The 19079-nt window shown below is 45.3% G+C and overlaps 1 protein-coding gene across 1 annotated transcript in view; it reads left to right on the forward strand.

The window, feature by feature from the left end:
- Positions 1–19079, forward strand: part of pdzd8 (PDZ domain containing 8) — a 57014-nt gene that overhangs the window by 2725 nt on the left and 35210 nt on the right. The window contains exon 2 of the mRNA XM_038304608.1: positions 16679–16804. Within this exon, the coding sequence (XP_038160536.1) occupies positions 16679–16804 (126 nt within the window). The remainder of the gene's footprint in view (positions 1–16678; positions 16805–19079) is intronic.

A 19079-nucleotide genomic window follows, 5' to 3' on the forward strand; every position in this document is an offset into this window, starting at 1 on the left:
AAAAACCAGGCTGACTTCCTGAAAGTCTGCTTGATGCTGGCCGCAGCTGGTCCAAAAACAATGAATAAGTGAAGATGTTCAGTTTTTCCAGAACAGTGGAGGGAGGAAAACTACATCACCATCAGTGAGAAAGTCCTCCTGGCCACTGGGGGCACACTCAAAGAAGCCATTAGATTTTTGTGATCCAAGAAAAGCTCTGGTTTCTGATGGTTAGAACAAAGCAATGTTCCAAGAAATCATTCCAGTCTTGGTCTGACTCCTTCCCCCACCAGCTACCGTGTTCTCCGGTGCACACGTGGGTTCTGTGGGTGCTCCGGCATCTAGGAAAACAGGTTAGTGCTGAAATTATTCATTCTGATTGGTTAATTATTACAAGGAATTTCAGCTGATAAACAGAATAATCATAAACAGCTTCTGAATGGAACCATTTACTGATGGAACAGCCCACTGAGCCACTAATGGAACAGCCAGCAGTGGGAACAGCAAACTAATGGAACAGCCCACTGAGCGAGCCACTGACAGAATAGCCCCCCGAAGGAACAGCCCGGCGATGGAACAGCCCACTGAGCCACTGATGGAACAGCCCGGCGAGGGAACAGCCCACTGAGCCATTGAAGGAACAGCCCGGCGAGGGAACAGCCCACTGAGTCAACGACGGAACAGCCCATTGATGGAACAGCCCACTGAGCCACTGACGGAACAGCCCGGCGAGGGAACAGCCCACTGAGCCACTGACGGAACAGCCCATTGGCTGAACAGTCCACCGACAAAACAGCCCATTGACAGAACTGACCTCTGAGCCACTGATGGAACAACCCATTGATGGAACAGTCCACTGAGCCAATGACGGAACAGCCCACAGAGCCACTGACGGAACAGCCCACAGAGCCACTGACGGAACAGCCCATTGATGGAACAGTCCACTGAGCCAATGACGGAACAGCCCATTGATGGAACAGCCCACTGAGCCACTATTGGAACAGCCCACAGAGCCACTGACGGAACAGCCCATTGATGGAACAGTCCACTGAGCCAATGACAGAACAGCCCACTGAATCAATGACGGAACAACCCACTGAGCCAACGACGGAACAGCCCACTGGGCCAACGACGGAACAGCCCACTGGGCCAACGACGGAACAGCCCACTGGGCCAACGACGGAACAGCCCACTGGGCCAACGACGGAACAGCCCACTGAGCCAACGACGGAACAGCCCACTGAGCCAACGACGGAACAGCCCACTGAGCCAACGACGGAACAGCCCACTGAGCCAACGACGGAACAGCCCACTGAGCCAACGACGGAACAGCTCACTGAGCGACTAATGGAACAGCCCACTGGGCCAACGACGGAACAGCCCACTGAGCGACTAATTGAACAGCCCCCTGAGCCAACGACGGAACAGCCAAGTGGGCCAACGACGGAACAGCCCACTAATGAAACAGCCCACTGAGCCACTATTGGAACAGCCCACTGAGCCACTATTGGAACAGCCTGCTGAGCCACTATTGAAACAGCCCACTGAGCCACTGTTGGAACAGCCCGCTGAGCCACTAATGGAACAGCCCGCTGGGCCAATGACGGAACAGCCCGCTGGGCCAATGACGGAACAGCCCACTGGGCCAATGACGGAACAGCCCACTGGGCCAATGACGGAACAGTCCACTGGGCCAACGACGGAACAGCCCACTGAGTGACTAACGGAACAGCTCACTGAGCCAACGACGGAACAGCCTGCTGAGCAACTATTGGAACAGCCCACTGAGCCAACGATGGAACAGCCCAGTAATGGAACAGCCCACTGAACCAACGATGGAACAGCCCACTAATGGAACAGCCCACTGAGCCACTATTGGAACAACCCACTGGGCCACTATTGGAACAGCCCAGTGAGCCAACGATGGAACAGCCCACTAATGGAACAGCCCAGTGAGCCACTATTGGAACTGCCTGCTGAGCCAACGACGGAACAACCCACTGAGCCACTATTGGAACAGCCCACTGAGCCAACGATGGAACAGCCCACTAATGGAACAGCCCACTGAACCAAGGATGGAACAGCCCACTGAGCCACTATTGGAACAGCCTGCTGAGCCAACGACGGAACAACCCACTGAGCCACTATTGGAACAGCCTGCTGAGCCAACGACGGAACAACCCACTGAGCCACTATTGGAACAACCTGCTGAGCCACTATTGGAACAGCCTGCTGAGCCAACGACGGAACAACCCACTGAGCCACTATTGGAACAACCCCCTGAGCCACTATTGGAACAGCCCACTGAGCCAACGATGGAACAGCCCACTAATGGAACAGCCCACTGAACCAAGGATGGAACAGCCCACTAATGGAACAGCCCACTGAACCAAGGATGGAACAGCCCACTAATGGAACAGCCCACTGAACCAAGGATGGAACAGCCCACTAATGGAACAGCCCACTGAACCAAGGATGGAACAGCCCACTGAGCCACTATTGGAACAGCCTGCTGAGCCAACGACGGAAAAACCCACTGAGCCACTATTGGAACAGCCTGCTGAGCCAACGACGGAACAACCCACTGAGCCACTATTGGAACAGCCTGCTGAGCCACTATTGGAACAACCCACTGAGCCACTATTGGAACAGCCTGCTGAGCCACTATTGGAACAACCCACTGAGCCACTATTGGAACAACCCACTGAGCCACTATTGGAACAACCCACTGAGCCACTATTGGAACAGCCTGCTGAGCCAACGACGGAACAACCCACTGAGCCACTATTGGAACAGCCTGCTGAGCCAACGACGGAACAACCCACTGAGCCACTATTGGAACAGCCTGCTGAGCCAACGACGGAACAGCCCACTAATGGAACAGCCCACTGAACCACTATTGGAACAGCCTGCTGAGCCAACAACGGAACAACCCACTGAGCCACTATTGGAACAACCCACTGAGCCACTATTGGAACAGCCTGCTGAGCCAACGACGGAACAACCCACTGAGCCACTATTGGAACAACCCACTGAGCCACTATTGGAACAGCCCACTGAGCCAACGATGGAACAGCCCACTAATGGAACAGCCCACTGAGCCACTATTGGAACAACCCACTGAGCCACTATTGGAACAGCCCAGTGAGCCAACGATGGAACAGCCCACTAATGGAACAGCCCACTGAGCCACTATTGGAACAACCCACTGAGCCACTATTGGAACAGCCCAGTGAGCCAACGATGGAACAGCCCACTAATGGAACAGCCCAGTGAGCCACTATTGGAACAGCCCAGTGAGCCACTATTGGAACAGCCTGCTGAGCCAACGACGGAACAACCCACTGAGCCACTATTGGAACAACCCACTGAGCCACTATTGAAACAGCCCACTGAGCCAACGATGGAACAGCCCACTAATGGAACAGCCCACTGAACCAAGGATGGAACAGCCCACTAATGGAACAGCCCACTGAACCAAGGATGGAACAGCCCACTAATGGAACAGCCCACTGAACCAAGGATGGAACAGCCCACTGAGCCACTATTGGAACAGCCCGCTGAGCCAACGACGGAACAACCCACTGAGCCACTATTGGAACAGCCTGCTGAGCCAACGACGGAACAACCCACTGAGCCACTATTGGAACAGCCTGCTGAGCCAACGACGGAACAGCCCACTAATGGAACAGCCCACTGAACCACTATTGGAACAGCCTGCTGAGCCAACAACGGAACAACCCACTGAGCCACTATTGGAACAACCCACTGAGCCACTATTGGAACAACCCACTGAGCCACTATTGGAACAGCCCAGTGAGCCAACGATGGAACAGCCCACTAATGGAACAGCCCACTGAGCCACTATTGGAACAACCCACTGAGCCACTATTGGAACAGCCCAGTGAGCCAACGATGGAACAGCCCACTAATGGAACAGCCCAGTGAGCCACTATTGGAACAGCCCAGTGAGCCAACTATGGAACAGCCCACTAATGGAACAGCCCAGTGAGCCAACGATGGAACAGCCCACTAATGGAACAGCCAAGTGAGCTACTATTGGAACAGCCCAGTGAGCCAACGATGGAACAGCCCACTAATGGAACAGCCCAGTGAGCCAACGATGGAACAGCCCACTAATGGAACAGCCCAGTGAGCCAACGATGGAACAGCCCACTAATGGAACAGCCCACTGAGCCAAGGATGGAACAGCCCACTGAGCCACTATTGGAACAGCCTGCTGAGCCAACGACGGAACAACCCACTGAGCCACTATTGGAACAACCTGCTGAGCCACTATTGGAACAGCCTGCTGAGCCAACGACGGAACAGCCCACTAATGGAACAGCCCAGTGAGCCAACGATGGAACAGCCCACTGATGGAACAGCCCACTAATGGAACAGCCCAGTGAGCCAACGATGGAACAGCCCACTAATGGAACAGGCCAGTGAGCATACGATGGAACAGCCCACTAATAGAACAGCCCACTGAGCCACTATTGGAACAGCCCACTGAGCCAACGACAGAACAACGCATTGACTGAACAGCCCGATGATTGAAGGATTTTAAAGTTCACCTGTGCTTTTATTGTGAAATGCTGACAGGAATTGCTATGGGGTTGCCAGGTGTAACGGCAGGTCCAAGCAGAGGGTCTGGGATAGTGGAAATTAACTAAATATGAAACAATCATTCCAGCCTCTAACTAAAGTCAACACACCCACTGTTATATTCAGGAATGACATGTTACCAGTGTGTCCCACAGGATTTTAGGAGACTGTGGTGGGAGAGTCTCTGACCCTCGGGGGTTTTCATGTGTGCACATTTTTAAGCGTGGTGTATCCCACTTAAAGGGGAATGCCGTTTTTTATTACACTGACTGGTCCCTTGATTTTACGTTATTCCATCATGTTCTACTCACCCATATGAGTTTTGTTTCATTTGGAGCCGTTCTGAAGATATTCCGTTAGGTTATATCCAAGTAATGTCTTCCTATGGGCAACGACTTGAAGGCACAAACTAAACTGTTCATAATTTATTCTCTATGGTTCGCCAGCATTCATAACATGTAGGCGACTCACTGTCCCCCAGACATCCGCGGTTATATTTTTTATATTTATATTTTTTTTAAACGAAGCGGCGCATGTATGACATCATCCACGCGCGCCGGCTGCCATTCCTTCCTCCTGTTTGCTGAACTGCTGCTAGTTTTACTCACATGCCTGGAAGATGTCTAGTGCTGCTACCACAGATGATCTTGCTCTCTAAATGGAATTGAACGATTCAGATTAGCTAGAATGAATAGAAGGGGTAGAGCGTAGCCGCCTGTGGCCCTGAATGCCTGTCACAACTCCAGTCCAGCGTGCGGATGACGTCATACACAATCCACTGAATATTAGTCAGTCTCTAATATTCACTGTTACATTGTGAGGACCTTTTTACGTTTTTTGTGTCAGAGACACTTTTCGACCGCTCAGCCAGAGCAGCAAAGTTGCTTCAGCCGCACGTCAGAACTAACTGGTACAAGCAGCAAAAAGGAAGCAACAGACGTGATTTTGCTGCTCTTGCTGCGTCCGGTGTGAAAGCAGCATGATTCACTCCGCTCTGGCTTTGCACTGATCACGGGCTGATGAGAGCGCCGGCTGCGGTCCGCTCTTCTTGCAGTCAAACACCGAGCAACTTTCTGCTCTTAAATTGTTTCTGTGCACGATGTATTGCATTGCGCACTATTGGCATCAGTCTTAATAAAGTGAAGCCGCACTTTTGACCTGGGGGGCATTTTAAAGGGGTTCCATGACGCTCACAACCAGTTCACAACAGATACACATGAACCCTGGCTGTAGGTGTGACCACCTGTGTATTTTTCCTGGATGACGCAATCACGTTAAGTGTTACAGCTAGGGATGCAAATTATCGATTAATTCATTAATCATTAGTTGATTATCTTATCGATCGACTTTCGATTAATTGATAAGCGGCGTTTTTCACCTGAATTTCAGGACTTCAATAGGGCCTTAATATAATTGAGGTATTATATTACATTAGCCAACATTATGATACCATAATTATATTGTATTATATTATACATTCCTCAAGTAATTATGCATTAGGAGAAGAAAGCAGACACGTTTTTAAGGTAAAACAAAATCTTTAATAAAAAAAAAACCTGGCTGAGTTCTTGCATTTGAAACAGACATAAAAAGAGAATAGAAGAAATTAAATAGAGAGCCAAACAGAATATTATTGAGCCTATAGGTTAGAAAGAAACTGCATAGGCTATTAATTGGGTAATCCTCAACAATCCTAAAATGAAACATCCACAACATATTTCTACCTCAATTTGTATAGGGTTACAGCAAAATAGAATGAAACGTTCACAGGGTCACTGAACACAACAACATAGCATAACATTACAGGGCCTCAAACCAGAACAATCAAATAAAGTGGTGATTCAATATTACCCTCTCCTAACTGAAATGTGGCACATCACAACTTGACCTAGGCCTAGGTTCTATATATTTTTGTTCAAGAAAATTAGCATGTTAACGTGCTCTGGGGTAAGGCGTGTACGTAGCCTGTTTACAGTGAGCCCAGCTACTGAAAACACACGCTCAGAGGGGACTGATGTGCCTGGCGTACACAAATACCGTTTTGCTAGTGTTGCCAGCGTCGGAAACCTCCTTTCATTCACTTTCCACCAGCACGTGGGGCTCGACTCAAGTGGTGCAGGAGGGTCCTTTAAGTACATATCCACTTCACTCTCCACGTCATCTTTGCGGGCATCGGAATAGGTTTCACCCAGAAGTAAACTCATAGCAGATGTAGGCTTAGCCCCATGTCGCTGAGGCCCTGTATGGACAGTGTTACCGTCGTCTCCAGCGGTGGCGGCACCTGCAGGGATGCTGTCGCGTTCAGCTGTAGCCATTTGAAGCAGCGTGGAATGAGCTGACTTCCTGATAGCTGGAGGAAGAAATCCCAGGTGTTTGTGACGAGGGTCAAGCATTGTTGCGATCATAGGGGTGGATGTGTTGAGGTCATCAGACTGAATCTGTTGAAAATAGAATAGGCATAGGCCTACAATTACACATATGAAAACGATACAATTGAATGACAATTACGACCTATTTGCATCATTATTTATTTTATTCATCATTATTATTAGTCTATTGGATAGACCCTATAGGTAGTTTTAATAATTAATGGATGCATACCTTCATGCGCTCGCCCAGCGAATCTCGCACTTTTTCCTTGAAGTCTGCGACTTTGGGGCTGTCCTCATCTGAAGCGCTGAGGTGAGTGTTGATTAGACTGAACGTGATGGGGTACGTGTTTGAGATTGACACCTCCGACTCCGCAGACATCACCGTAGTTGCACACTTCAATGTTCCCAACACGGGTGCCATATCTTCCATTAGCTGCCAGTAGTCGTCTCTCAACTCCAGCGTCCTTGCATCTGCCAGTTTTGTCACGGACACAGCCCATCGCTGTTCAACCAGGCGCTCAAACATGTCGCAGACTGAATTCCACCTGGTTTTACAGGATTGAATGAGGCGATGCGGAGGAAGCGACATTTGGTGTTGCTTTTCTTCCAGGGCTTTGGTTGCGATTGTGCTGTGGTGGAAATGTTTGACCAACCTTCCCGCTGCCGCGATTGCTCTGTCTACCCCAGCAGAAGCAAAACCATCATTGACAGCGAGATTCAGGGTGTGCGCGAAACACGCTACTGATTTCCAGCTGACTCGTGTAGGATTGTTCGCTTGGACAATATTCCTAGCATTGTCGTGGACACATGCTGTAACGCGGCCGGAAAGTCCCCAAGTCTCCACTATATAATTCAGCTTCTCAGCCAAGTTGTCGGCGGTGTGTCTGTCAGAAATGCTTGTCGTAATCAGGATTGCAGATTTTAACAGCCAGTTTTCGTCGGTGTAGTGGCAGGTAACTGTGATGTAACTTTCTGTTGTGAGAGCCGTCCAACAGTCTGTTGTTAATGCTACAGCTGTAACAGCAGCGAGCTTTGTTTTTAGCTCACCTTTCTTTTTTTCGAACCGAGCTTCGAGGCGAGAAGTTATTGATGTTCTCGAAGGGATGTTGTAACCTGGCTCTATGAACCCAATGAGATCCTGAAATCCTGCACCGTCAACTGTGTTGATTGGCATCAAATCCCTCTCGATCATGCAGCAAATCTTCTCTGTAATGCCCTCCGCCCTTCTCTCATCACACGCTCGCCTTCCAATGGTAGCTGTGATTTTAGGTTGACCAGGTGAACTGGTGGTGCCATGCAAGACAGCAGCATGCACGGTGTTCAAATGATAACTGAGTGAGCTAGTGGAACTGTTGTATTTCAACACCGCATTACAAAGAGAACATTTGACTTCTTTGCCTGAATTAACAATATTGAAGTGGTCCCACACCGCACTTCTTTTCGCCCGCTTCATTTGGTTTTCAACCCTGGTCTCTCTCGCGACACGAGGCGTGTTCTCGTTCTCACGCTGTGTTAAAGTTACAGTAAAGCGCTAGCACCCTCTAGCGGTTAATCGTGATTAATACATTTTGATCGAGCAACCTCTTGATCGACAATTAATCTAAAGTCGATTAACCGTTTGCATCCCTAGTTACAGCCAATCACCGAAACTTGGTACCGAAAGACGAGGCATGTTTCGATACTCTGTAGAACCGAAGCATTTCGGTCGGTACCATCAAAGAACCGAAGTTTGGTACCCAGCCCTAGTCATTGGTACGCTTTTATTTACAAGGCCCTTCTTGGATTACTGCCCTCTTACATTTGTACCTTACTTCCAAAGAAAAGCATGTCTTCTTATGCCCTGAGATCCAACCATCAGCTGTTGCTCACTGTTCCTTTTGCCTGCACAGCACTAGGGAAGAAAGCCTTTAGCTACACAGATCCTTCGGAGTGGAATTTCTTTACAAAGAAACTGGAATTTGAATGAGTTTTTATCTTTAAATGCTTTTAAGTTGAAAGCCTCAATGATCTGTAATTGTTTTACTTGATATGTTTTTTTTTTGTGTTCCTGTCATTTATTTGGATGTATCTATGTTTCTTGTAACTTTGCTGCCTCCTGGTCAGGACTCCCTTGAAAAAGAGGTTTTTAATGTCAGTGGGATTCTTTTCCTGGTTAAATACAAAGATAAATAAATAAATAAAAAGAATGCTGCGCTGGGTCGTATCGCTGTGTGCTACTGCCACTGTACGATATTTTCAATCATTGCACTCAGCTGCAGCTCAAACTGTACGATGAAACCGCAGGGTTTAAAAGTTCACAGCTAACGATGTATGTTCCTCAACCGCAAGGCCCGTCGCTCTGATGCTATCTTACTGCTCACACTGTGTGTCCAGAAACCACACATCAGAGTCGGCGCAGAGAGAATATTGTTACTTTTTACCCACTGATCACAGCAAATATAGCTGCCATTGTTACAGGCAAAGAAAGAGTAGGGTAGCTCCGCCCAACACGCATCAGACCCACTTTTTCCACCGCGCAGCTGGAGCAGCAAAGATGTTTCAGCCGGGCATCAGAACTAAACTTGTAGAAGCATCAAAAATGAAGCGGCAGACATAGCATAACGGTGGCTAGCCTCCAGCCATGGTGTCCTGCACAAGCATTGGGGGGTCAATTCGTTAATTTGTCAGGGTACGTGCACGGGGGGGAGGGACAAGCAGACGACCATGATCGACGTATCAGGAACCAATCGTGTACCATGGACCGTCTTTTGTGATTGGTTGAGGTTATTCATTGATTTCTCACTGTAGCGGAGACCATTTATTTTTATTTTAGTTTCACTTCCAGACCTTCTATTTCACTGCTTGCTAAGCGACTGTGGGGAGATCTTCAAGCCACATGGTAAAAAATGCGTCAGAATAGATCTCCTACTGCACCTTTAATTATGAGGCACTGATTGAAAATAGGACATCTTAACGTACTTTTAGAAATGTCTGTCTGGAGCAGCGCTCAGAGCTGCTGGTAGAAAGTTTCCAGAATGGACCAGAGATACAGACTTTGCTGCAGCCTCCAGCAGTCAGGGGGCGCTCTTTAAAAGCCATGCAGCAGATCCAGCAGCAGGCTGGTCAGCTTTTTACCACTGAATCATTTAAAAATGCAGCTCCTGGCTGCATGTTGACCTTTTCTGGGTTAAACCTCCTAATGGAGGCGGTTTACTCTAAATGTTTTGCAGACATAGATGCCTGAAAGCAGGAAAAGGTTGTTGAGTTTAGAGATGAGGAAATGTGTGTGAATATGAAGCCTGTCCTGCACTGCTGTAGGTGTGAGTAGGAGCAGCTTCAGCTCCGTGACTCACATTTCAGACGGCGTTCCTCCCACCAGCAGATGCTACAGCCTGTTAATAATCATCATGCACGTTTTATAAAGGCGTTTTGGAACACAGAGATTTTTATTAAAGATTATTTTGTATTGTTGATGTGAAAAATAAGTAGTTTTTTGTTTTTGCTAATTGTAGATAAAATCAAAAATGGTGAAGCAGATGAAGTATTAATGATCAAACTGGCGTCCAGATATTTGATCTCAGAGGAATAGTTTGGGGGAATTTGTTGCCTCGTAGCTAAAACACTCTAAGACAGGGGTCTTCAATGTTTTCCAGGCCAAGGACCCCAGACTGATGGCAAGAAGGAGTGGGAACCCCCTAATTATATATATTGTATGAAATAGTGTTATATTAAACTGGTCCTATAGTCACTCTGTTACATATGGAGTCATGTAACTAAAGTAATTTCTCCCTGGGATTATTAAAGTATTTCTGATTCCTGGTTGATGTGACAGGTGTTGTGAATGAAATGGTGCCCAGCTTGAAAGAGCTCCTGTATGTCGCTGAAAGTGAGCATTGATGACTGAAAGACATCTGCTGCCTCCATTTATCTGTTTACTACAGTGTGTTGAATTCATGTTAATGTGGATTTAAATACATTTCAAATAGTGGAAAAAATAGCAGGGGGAATATAAAAAAAAAAGTCTAAGCAACCAAAACTTTCGCGACCCCCATGCAGTATCTCCTTGGACCCCCTCAGCCCCCCTGTTAAAGACCTCTGCTCTATGATGTTTAGAGTTTAGATTTTTCTTCTCTGTTGTGTTTAATGACTCCGGGTGTTTAAATGTGACGGTTTATGAATTTTTAAATAAGTTCCTTTAAAAAAAATCTCATTTCATTCCTGATTTATTGTATCAAATGTATTGAAATATTTACTGGGAAGGGTTATGAACTTGTGGCCTATTTAATCCTAGGATTGATGACTGGGACATGTTTTTATGTCCTGGGTAATTAATTGTAGTTATCCAAGTCCTCCCTCCATATACCTGATCAGCGCCACATTTTAGCACCACGCTAATGTGCTCCTGAACACTTGGCTGGTTTCCGCAAAGACGCGTCTGTTATCTTCAGCAGTTAGCATGTGTTAGCGAAATGCTAACATCACCCTAGACCCTAGGCTGATTTACCACAAAGATGCGTCTGTTATCTTCAGCAGTTAGCACGTGTTAGCGAAATGCTAACATCACCCTAGACCCTAGGCTGATTTACCACAAAGATGCATCTGTTATCTTCAGCAGTTAGCATGTGTTAGCGAAATGCTAACATCACCCTAGACCCTAGGCTGATTTACCACAAAGATGCGTCTGTTATCTTCAGCAGTAGCATTGTGTTAGTGAAATTTTAACATCACCCTAGACCAGGGGTCTTGAACGTTTTCCAGGCCAAGGACCCCCAAACTGATGACAAGATGGAGCGGGGACCCCCTTATTAAATATATTGTATGAAATTGTGTTATATCAACCTGGTCCTATAGTAACTCTATTACAGATGGAGTAATGTAACGAAAGTAATTTCTCCCTGGGATTATTAAAGTATTTCTGATTCTGATTCCTGGTTGATGGGACAGTTGTTGTGAATGAAACGGTGCCCAGCTTGAAAGAGCTCCTGTGTGTTGCTGAATGTGTGCATTGATGACTGAAAGACATCTTCTGCCTCCATTTATCTGTTTACTACAGTGTGTTGAATTCATGTTAATGTGGATTCAAAGACATTTCAATTCAGGAGGGAATATAAAAAATTTAAAAAATGAATCAACCAAAAGTTTTGCGACCCCCATGCAGTACCTCCGCGGACCCCCTAGGGGTCGCGAACCCCCTGTTGAAGACCTCTGCCCTAGACCCTAGGCTGATTTACCACAAAGACGTGTCTGTTATTGTCAGCAGTTAGCATGTGTTAGCGAAATGCTAACGTCACCCTAACAACTAAGCTGATTTACCACAAAGATGCTTCTGTTATTGTCAACAGTTAGCATGTGTTAGCGAAATGCTAACATCACCCTAGACCCTAGGCTGATTTACCACAAAGACACGTCAGTTATTGTCAACAGTTAGCATATGTTAGCGAAATGCTAACTTGACCCTAACAACTAAGCTGATTTACCACAAAGATGCGTCTGTTATTGTCAACAGTTAGCATGTGTTAGCGAAATGCTAACGTCACCCTAACAACTAAGCTGATTTACCACAAAGATGCTTCTGTTATTGTCAACAGTTAGCATGTGTTAGCGAAATGCTAACATCACCCTAGACCCTAGGCTGATTTACCACAAAGACACGTCAGTTATTGTCAACAGTTAGCATATGTTAGCGAAATGCTAACTTGACCCTAACAACTAAGCTGATTTACCACAAAGATGCGTCTGTTATTGTCAGCAGTTAGCATGTGTTAGCGAAATGCTAACTTGACCCTAATAACTAAGCTGATTTACCACAAAGACACATCTGTTATTGTCAACAGTTAGCATATGTTAGCGAAATGCTAACTTGACCCTAATAACTAAGCTGATTTACCACAAAGACACATCTGTTATTGTCCACAGTTAGCATATGTTAGCGAAATGCTAACTAGACCCTAACAACTAAGCTGATTTACCACAAAGATGCGTCTGTTATTGTCAGCAGTTAGCATGTGTTAGCGAAATGCTAACTTGACCCTAATAACTAAGCTGATTTACCACAAAGACACATCTGTTATTGTCAACAGTTAGCATATGTTAGCGAAATGCTAACTTGACCCTAATAACTAAGCTGATTTAGCACAAAGACACATCTGTTATTGTCAACAGTTAGCATATGTTAGCGAAATGCTAACTTGACCCTAATAACTAAGCTGATTTACCACAAAGACACATCTGTTATTGTCAACAGTTAGCATATGTTAGCAAAAATGCTAACTTGACCCTAACAACTAAGCTGATTTACCACAAAGATGCGTCTGTTATTGTCAGCAGTTAGCATGTGTTAGCGAAATGCTAACTTGACCCTAATAACTAAGCTGATTTACCACAAAGACACATCTGTTATTGTCAACAGTTAGCATATGTTAGCGAAATGCTAACTTGACCCTAATTACTAAGCTGATTTACCACAAAGACACATCTGTTATTGTCAACAGTTAGCATATGTTAGCGAAATGCTAACTTGACCCTATCAACTAAGCTGATTTACCACAAAGATGCGTCTGTTATTGTCAGCAGTTAGCATGTGTTAGCGAAATGCTAACGTCACCCTAACAACTAAGCTGATTTACCACAAAGATGCGTCTGTTATTGTCAACAGTTAGCATGTGTTAGCGAAATGCTAACATCACCCTAGACCCTAGGCTGATTTACCACAAAGACACTTCAGTTATTGTCAACAGTTAGCATGTGTTAGCGAAATGCTAACTTGACCCTAATAACTAAGCTGATTTACCACAAAGACACATCTGTTATTGTCAACAGTTAGCATATGTTAGCGAAATGCTAACTTGACCCTAATAACTAAGCTGATATACCACAAAGACACATCTGTTATTGTCAACAGTTAGCATATGTTAGCGAAATGCTAACTTGACCCTAACAACTAAGCTGATTTACCACAAAGATGCGTCTGTTATTGTCAGCAGTTAGCATGTGTTAGCGAAATGCTAACTTGACCCTAATAACTAAGCTGATTTACCACAAAGACACATCTGTTATTGTCAACAGTTAGCATATGTTAGCGAAATGCTAACTTGACCCTAATTACTAAGCTGATTTACCACAAAGACACATCTGTTATTGTCAACAGTTAGCATATGTTAGCGAAATGCTAACTAGACCCTAACAACTAAGCTGATTTACCACAAAGATGCGTCTGTTATTGTCAGCAGTTAGCATGTGTTAGTGAAATGCTAATGTCACCCTATGTTAGCATAGTCACCAGTTAGCATCATTACCAGTTGGCATATGTCAGCGACTTGCTAACAGTGCCACTGCCTCCTGGTGGGTGGTAGAGGTAGTGCAGTGGAGTCCTGAATCTATGATTTATAGTATTTATCAGGACTGTATCAGGTCTAGTAACATCTGCTTGAAATAAACGTCCATGCATTTCTTTTAAGGCTTGAGAAGTTTGCTTTAAAATTGCTCTGATTGTCCTGGATCTAATAATTGTTCAGGTAGAACCAGGCTTTTAGCTTGAAATATTTCATAGGGTGCACCCTTTGCGTTGTGTGGGGGGGTCCAGGGTGTCCTCCCCTGGAAAATCCTGAAATTTAGACTGAAACGCTTTCCTGCATTTTTTACTTTTTGTCTTATTTCCAACCCTACTTTTGTCCAGATTATGGGAAGTAAGTGTGCTTGACTAAAGTTGGAAATTTCATAAGAAAGACATGAGATCATTTTTAGTTAGAAAGTGTAATGCTACGTTCACATTGCAATTTGAGCAGCAAAAGAGCATCTGCTGCTTCATTTCTGATGTTTGTCCACATGAAGGTCAGACGTCCAGTAAAGTGTGTCCAGATCCATCTGATGCTTCTGCTGCTCCTGTGTTCAATGGCAGAGAGCGGCTTTGCTATATTTGCTGTGATCAGTGGGTATAAAGTAGTTTGAATATGTTTTTAAGTGAGAAAGTCCTGAAAACATCATCTGTTTAGTCAGTTCATCCAGATTACCATCCTGCCTTCAAATATTATTTCTCTGTTGGAGCCGCTCAGACCCCCACATACCGGCGGTGCGCTGTCACTGGGAATCTCCAGCAGCAGCTGCCTCAGGCCTGGTCACCTCTTGGCGGTTTTCCCCTACTGTTGGTGGCAGCTGGAAGTAGATATTAGCATTTTTCATGTATGTGGTACAAACCGCATGCACTAGGATAATAAAGCGAACATATTTTGCTGACAGGTTTCGATATTTTAAGTTGATAAACTGTTTCAGGGGAGCGATCATAGCACTCTGCATCACATGTGTCTGTCTCCCTGCCAGCTCCCAGATCAGCTTCTCTGATTTGTCCAACTCCAGCAGCTGCTGCATGTAAAACTTTGAACATTTGAGTGAAGATTCCGGGGGGGAAGGTTAGGGCATACCGAAGCTGTACATCTCACAAACAGGGAGCAGAATCTAAGCCCGTACTCATTGTTAGATAAAAGCCTGGGTAAAAGTTGGTTCTAAACCCTCCTGGCTTCAGATCTTAAATCAGAATCAGGAAAAAGATTTATATATAAAAAAAATTAAATAATAATAATAAATGCTCTATGATCCAGCCCTGGATCTTCCCATTGGGCTCCGATTCAGCTCAGATTTCCTTCAGTGAGCTTCAATTTATTGCAGAACTCCATCAAATGTAGAAACAAAGGAAAACAGATGATTTCTGACTGAACTTGGTAGAAAGTGGGTAAGAGGAAGTCCATTTTCTCACTTCCTGTTGTGCAGCACGCTCTCACTGCAGCGCTGACTGAGAGGGAAAGTAGAGGAACGTAGAAAGAGGAAGATAAAGAGTCAGACGGAAAGGCTGAGATCAGCTGGTGCCCAGCTTAACTGGAGCTGTCAGTGCTCTAAACATCGCCTTATTGGGGAGCAGCTATTGGTCAGTGCTCTTCAGTAAGACGGGATTCAAACTTTGAAGGTGTTGAGTGATTTTTATATTAAATGACATTTATAAAAGAAAATTGATATTGTTCCAAATTAGAACGGACCGTTCATGCTTTTTAAAAATCAGCTTTCTAATTTCAAAATATTACCTCCCTGCAACAATAATGGAACAACAGTCCCTCCATACAGCTCAGTTTAAACAGAACTCACCAATTAAGACATTCCATAATATAAGAGGACAGTTCCATGGTGCTGAGCTTTGCTCTTTGGGCAGCTGCAGCCACAGGCTGTGGTGAACACACCCCCTTCGTGTCAGTTTACTACAGTCTGTTGAATTCATGTTAATGTGGATTTAAAGACATTTCAATTAGTGGAAGAAAATTGCAGGGGCAATATGAAAAAAAGTCTAATCAAACAAAACTTTTGCGACCCTCTTGCAGTACCTCCATGGACCCCCTAGGGGTCATGGGCCCCCTGTTGAAGACTTCCGCTCTAGAATGTGAGCCTTTGGCTCGTTAAATCTGTTGGATACTGAATGGAAAAAAATCCTCATATGTGGTGGGATGAAGAATTTGGGACACAGAAGACTGGACTGAATTTAGCGGTTTCTCACTAATTGAGCCTATCATCCTGTGTTTGAGAGAGTTGAGTGGGAGTGTAGCGTAGCGCGCTAACATTTTCTGGGTGGTTATCTGGGCTTTACTGGGAGGTTACTAGTTAGCACGCCACCTGCACTGTTCCTCCTCCAGCTCCGTGTTTGGGTCTGGGTTTTCTACTGTCCTGTGAGTTTTTATCTTTATGTTTTTCTCCCTCTGCAGATACAAGCCCTTCTTTCCATTCCAAGTGCAGCCTCCGCCGGGTTCAGCCTGTGACTTGGACCTGTCTGTCCAGGACAGCCGGCTGGTGGAAGGAAAACTCAGAGTCACTCTCATCGAATGCAGCAGGTTGGTTCTTCTCCATTTTCTCCCTATCTGATTGATGTTGATGTCTTTAATGGACTCAGGAATAAGATTGGTTTAATAAACATTTTCATACTGAAACATTGAATATAGACGGTTGAATTGATAGCGGAGATTAACTTTAAAGTCGTAGGGAAATGGCTGTTCCAACGGTTGCGTTTCCAAATTCTCCCGAGTGGTGCCTGACTTTACATGACTGAATAAAGTGAAAGTGATTGTTAGATTATCAAGAGAGCGGGATTGTTGTGGCGGAAGGTTCACAAGCAAGTTTGATTGTGGCCAGTCTCTCTAAAGAATCTTGCTAACCAGTTAGCAACTTAGTGCTAGTAGGTTCCCAATGGGAAATTCTATTGGGACCAAGTAGCACTAAATTGGTGACTTAGAAACAACACTGTCAAGGAACGCTATGGACAGAGGAAACATGCAAGAGGAGGAGAGTTTAGTGTCGGAGGTCGTGGATGAGTCTCCTCCATCATCCATTTTTTATTTAGAGGAGGAAAGCGGGGATGAAGATGTTGTGGAAGAGGACGCCAGGGCGTCAGAAGCTTGGTTTGGTGTAGAAGGTAGAAGGCAGCCGTACATGTTTGAGCCCTTGCCTCGCAACGCTGCCAGTTCTGTTAGCTCTACGCCTGCTGAAGACACAGACGTCCATCCCCGTGAACACTGGGACGGAGCTCAATGGGAAAGGAAATGATTCTGATTTCAGCCGTTGCGTATCTTAGCTGACGTATAACTAACTGGCCTGTATAAGATAACAGAAGAAAAAAAAACAGATTTAAAGACAAGATAAAAAAAAAATAGAAAATAGCTTTTAATATAGTCTGATAAAGAGTACATTTTTATACATGTTTAAGCCAGAATGATTTGACATTTAAATATGATTTCCCTACGACTTTAAGGACAGATCTGATCTGGCAGCTTGTAAACGGAGGATTAGCAGCAGCATGTTGATGTCATCCTCATTTATAGTCCAGCAATTCAATGATTCGTCTTAAAAAACTGTAACAACTTATTTCCAGCCTGAAAGGCGAAAATCAAATCCCTACTGGTGCATTGAAAGCACCATTTAAAAACCTTTGTCTTAATGGAAACTAGCTTCATGCTGACCTGATCAAAATGGTGGAGTTTGATCAGATTTTTTTATTAGTTATTTTTATTGCTGTTACTTTCTGCATTGGGAAGCAGTCGGCTGCCATTGTATGTCGCCCGGGGAGCTGTGTGGGGTTAAGGGTCTTGCTCAGGGACCCAGAGTGGCAGTCTGTGGGAGTGGGGCTCAAACTCACCTGTGGATTCCAAGCCTTATGCCCTAACCACTAGGCCACGACTCCCTAGTGGTGTAGTTTGATCAAACTGGTGGAGTTTGATTAGGCGTGACCTGATCACAGTTTGATCAGGACACTCATAATCAAACCATTCCCTCTCATGTAGGACATTATATGGTTTTATGGACAGTTCTGGCAGTAAAATCTTTATCAGGAGGAGGAGGAGAGTCAGCAGGAGCTCCAGGGTTCAAATATCCCATTCATCTTTTATGATGGGCCCAGAGAGGAGAACAGGTGACGACTGAGATAATTTCTTTTTTATCCGGAACACTGAGGGTTTGGGTATTACATCAGCAGCTGCTCTACAACCAGCTTTTCTATGGTGGAATGCTGCCCCATAGTGACCAATGAGGGGATTTTCTCTGCTAAGGTTCTATATCAGCCTCTATCTGCCGAGCAGCTGTTCATTAGACGGGCATCAGTGATGTTTAGAGCAGCAATGCAGCAGCATGAAGGAGGCGGGACAAGGCTGGAGTCCAGGTCACTGAACGGCTCAGCTCGCCTTCTGCTGTGGTTGGATTCTCATAGAGCGCTGCTGGGTTATTCTATGAGAGTGTTTGACAGTTATTTTTGGTCCATTTTATTTGTAATGTGAACATCTTCTTGATTGACTATAAATGACTGAGCAAGCAACCAAGCAAACACAGCCAGTGGAGATTAAATTCACTTCAATTTATTTCTATAGCACCAATTCACAGCACATCATCTCAGATCGTTTATAGAGACAATTTAACCAGATTGGTTCAAAGTGTCTATGGAAAAGCGGCTGATTGCATCGATTCATTGATTCTTCAGCAATCCCTCACAATAAGCATGCTTTTAGCGACAGTGAAGAGGAAAAACTCCCTTTGAACAGGAAGAAACTATCTGCTGAGTTCTGAAATATGGTATTTTCCTGACCAAAACTGGAGACTTGACAGCTATGATCTCAGTTTAAG

The sequence above is a fragment of the Cyprinodon tularosa genome, unplaced genomic scaffold, assembly GCF_016077235.1.
Source record: "Cyprinodon tularosa strain WSP-4 unplaced genomic scaffold, ASM1607723v1 ctg539, whole genome shotgun sequence".
Taxonomy (NCBI): Eukaryota; Metazoa; Chordata; class Actinopteri; order Cyprinodontiformes; family Cyprinodontidae; genus Cyprinodon; species Cyprinodon tularosa.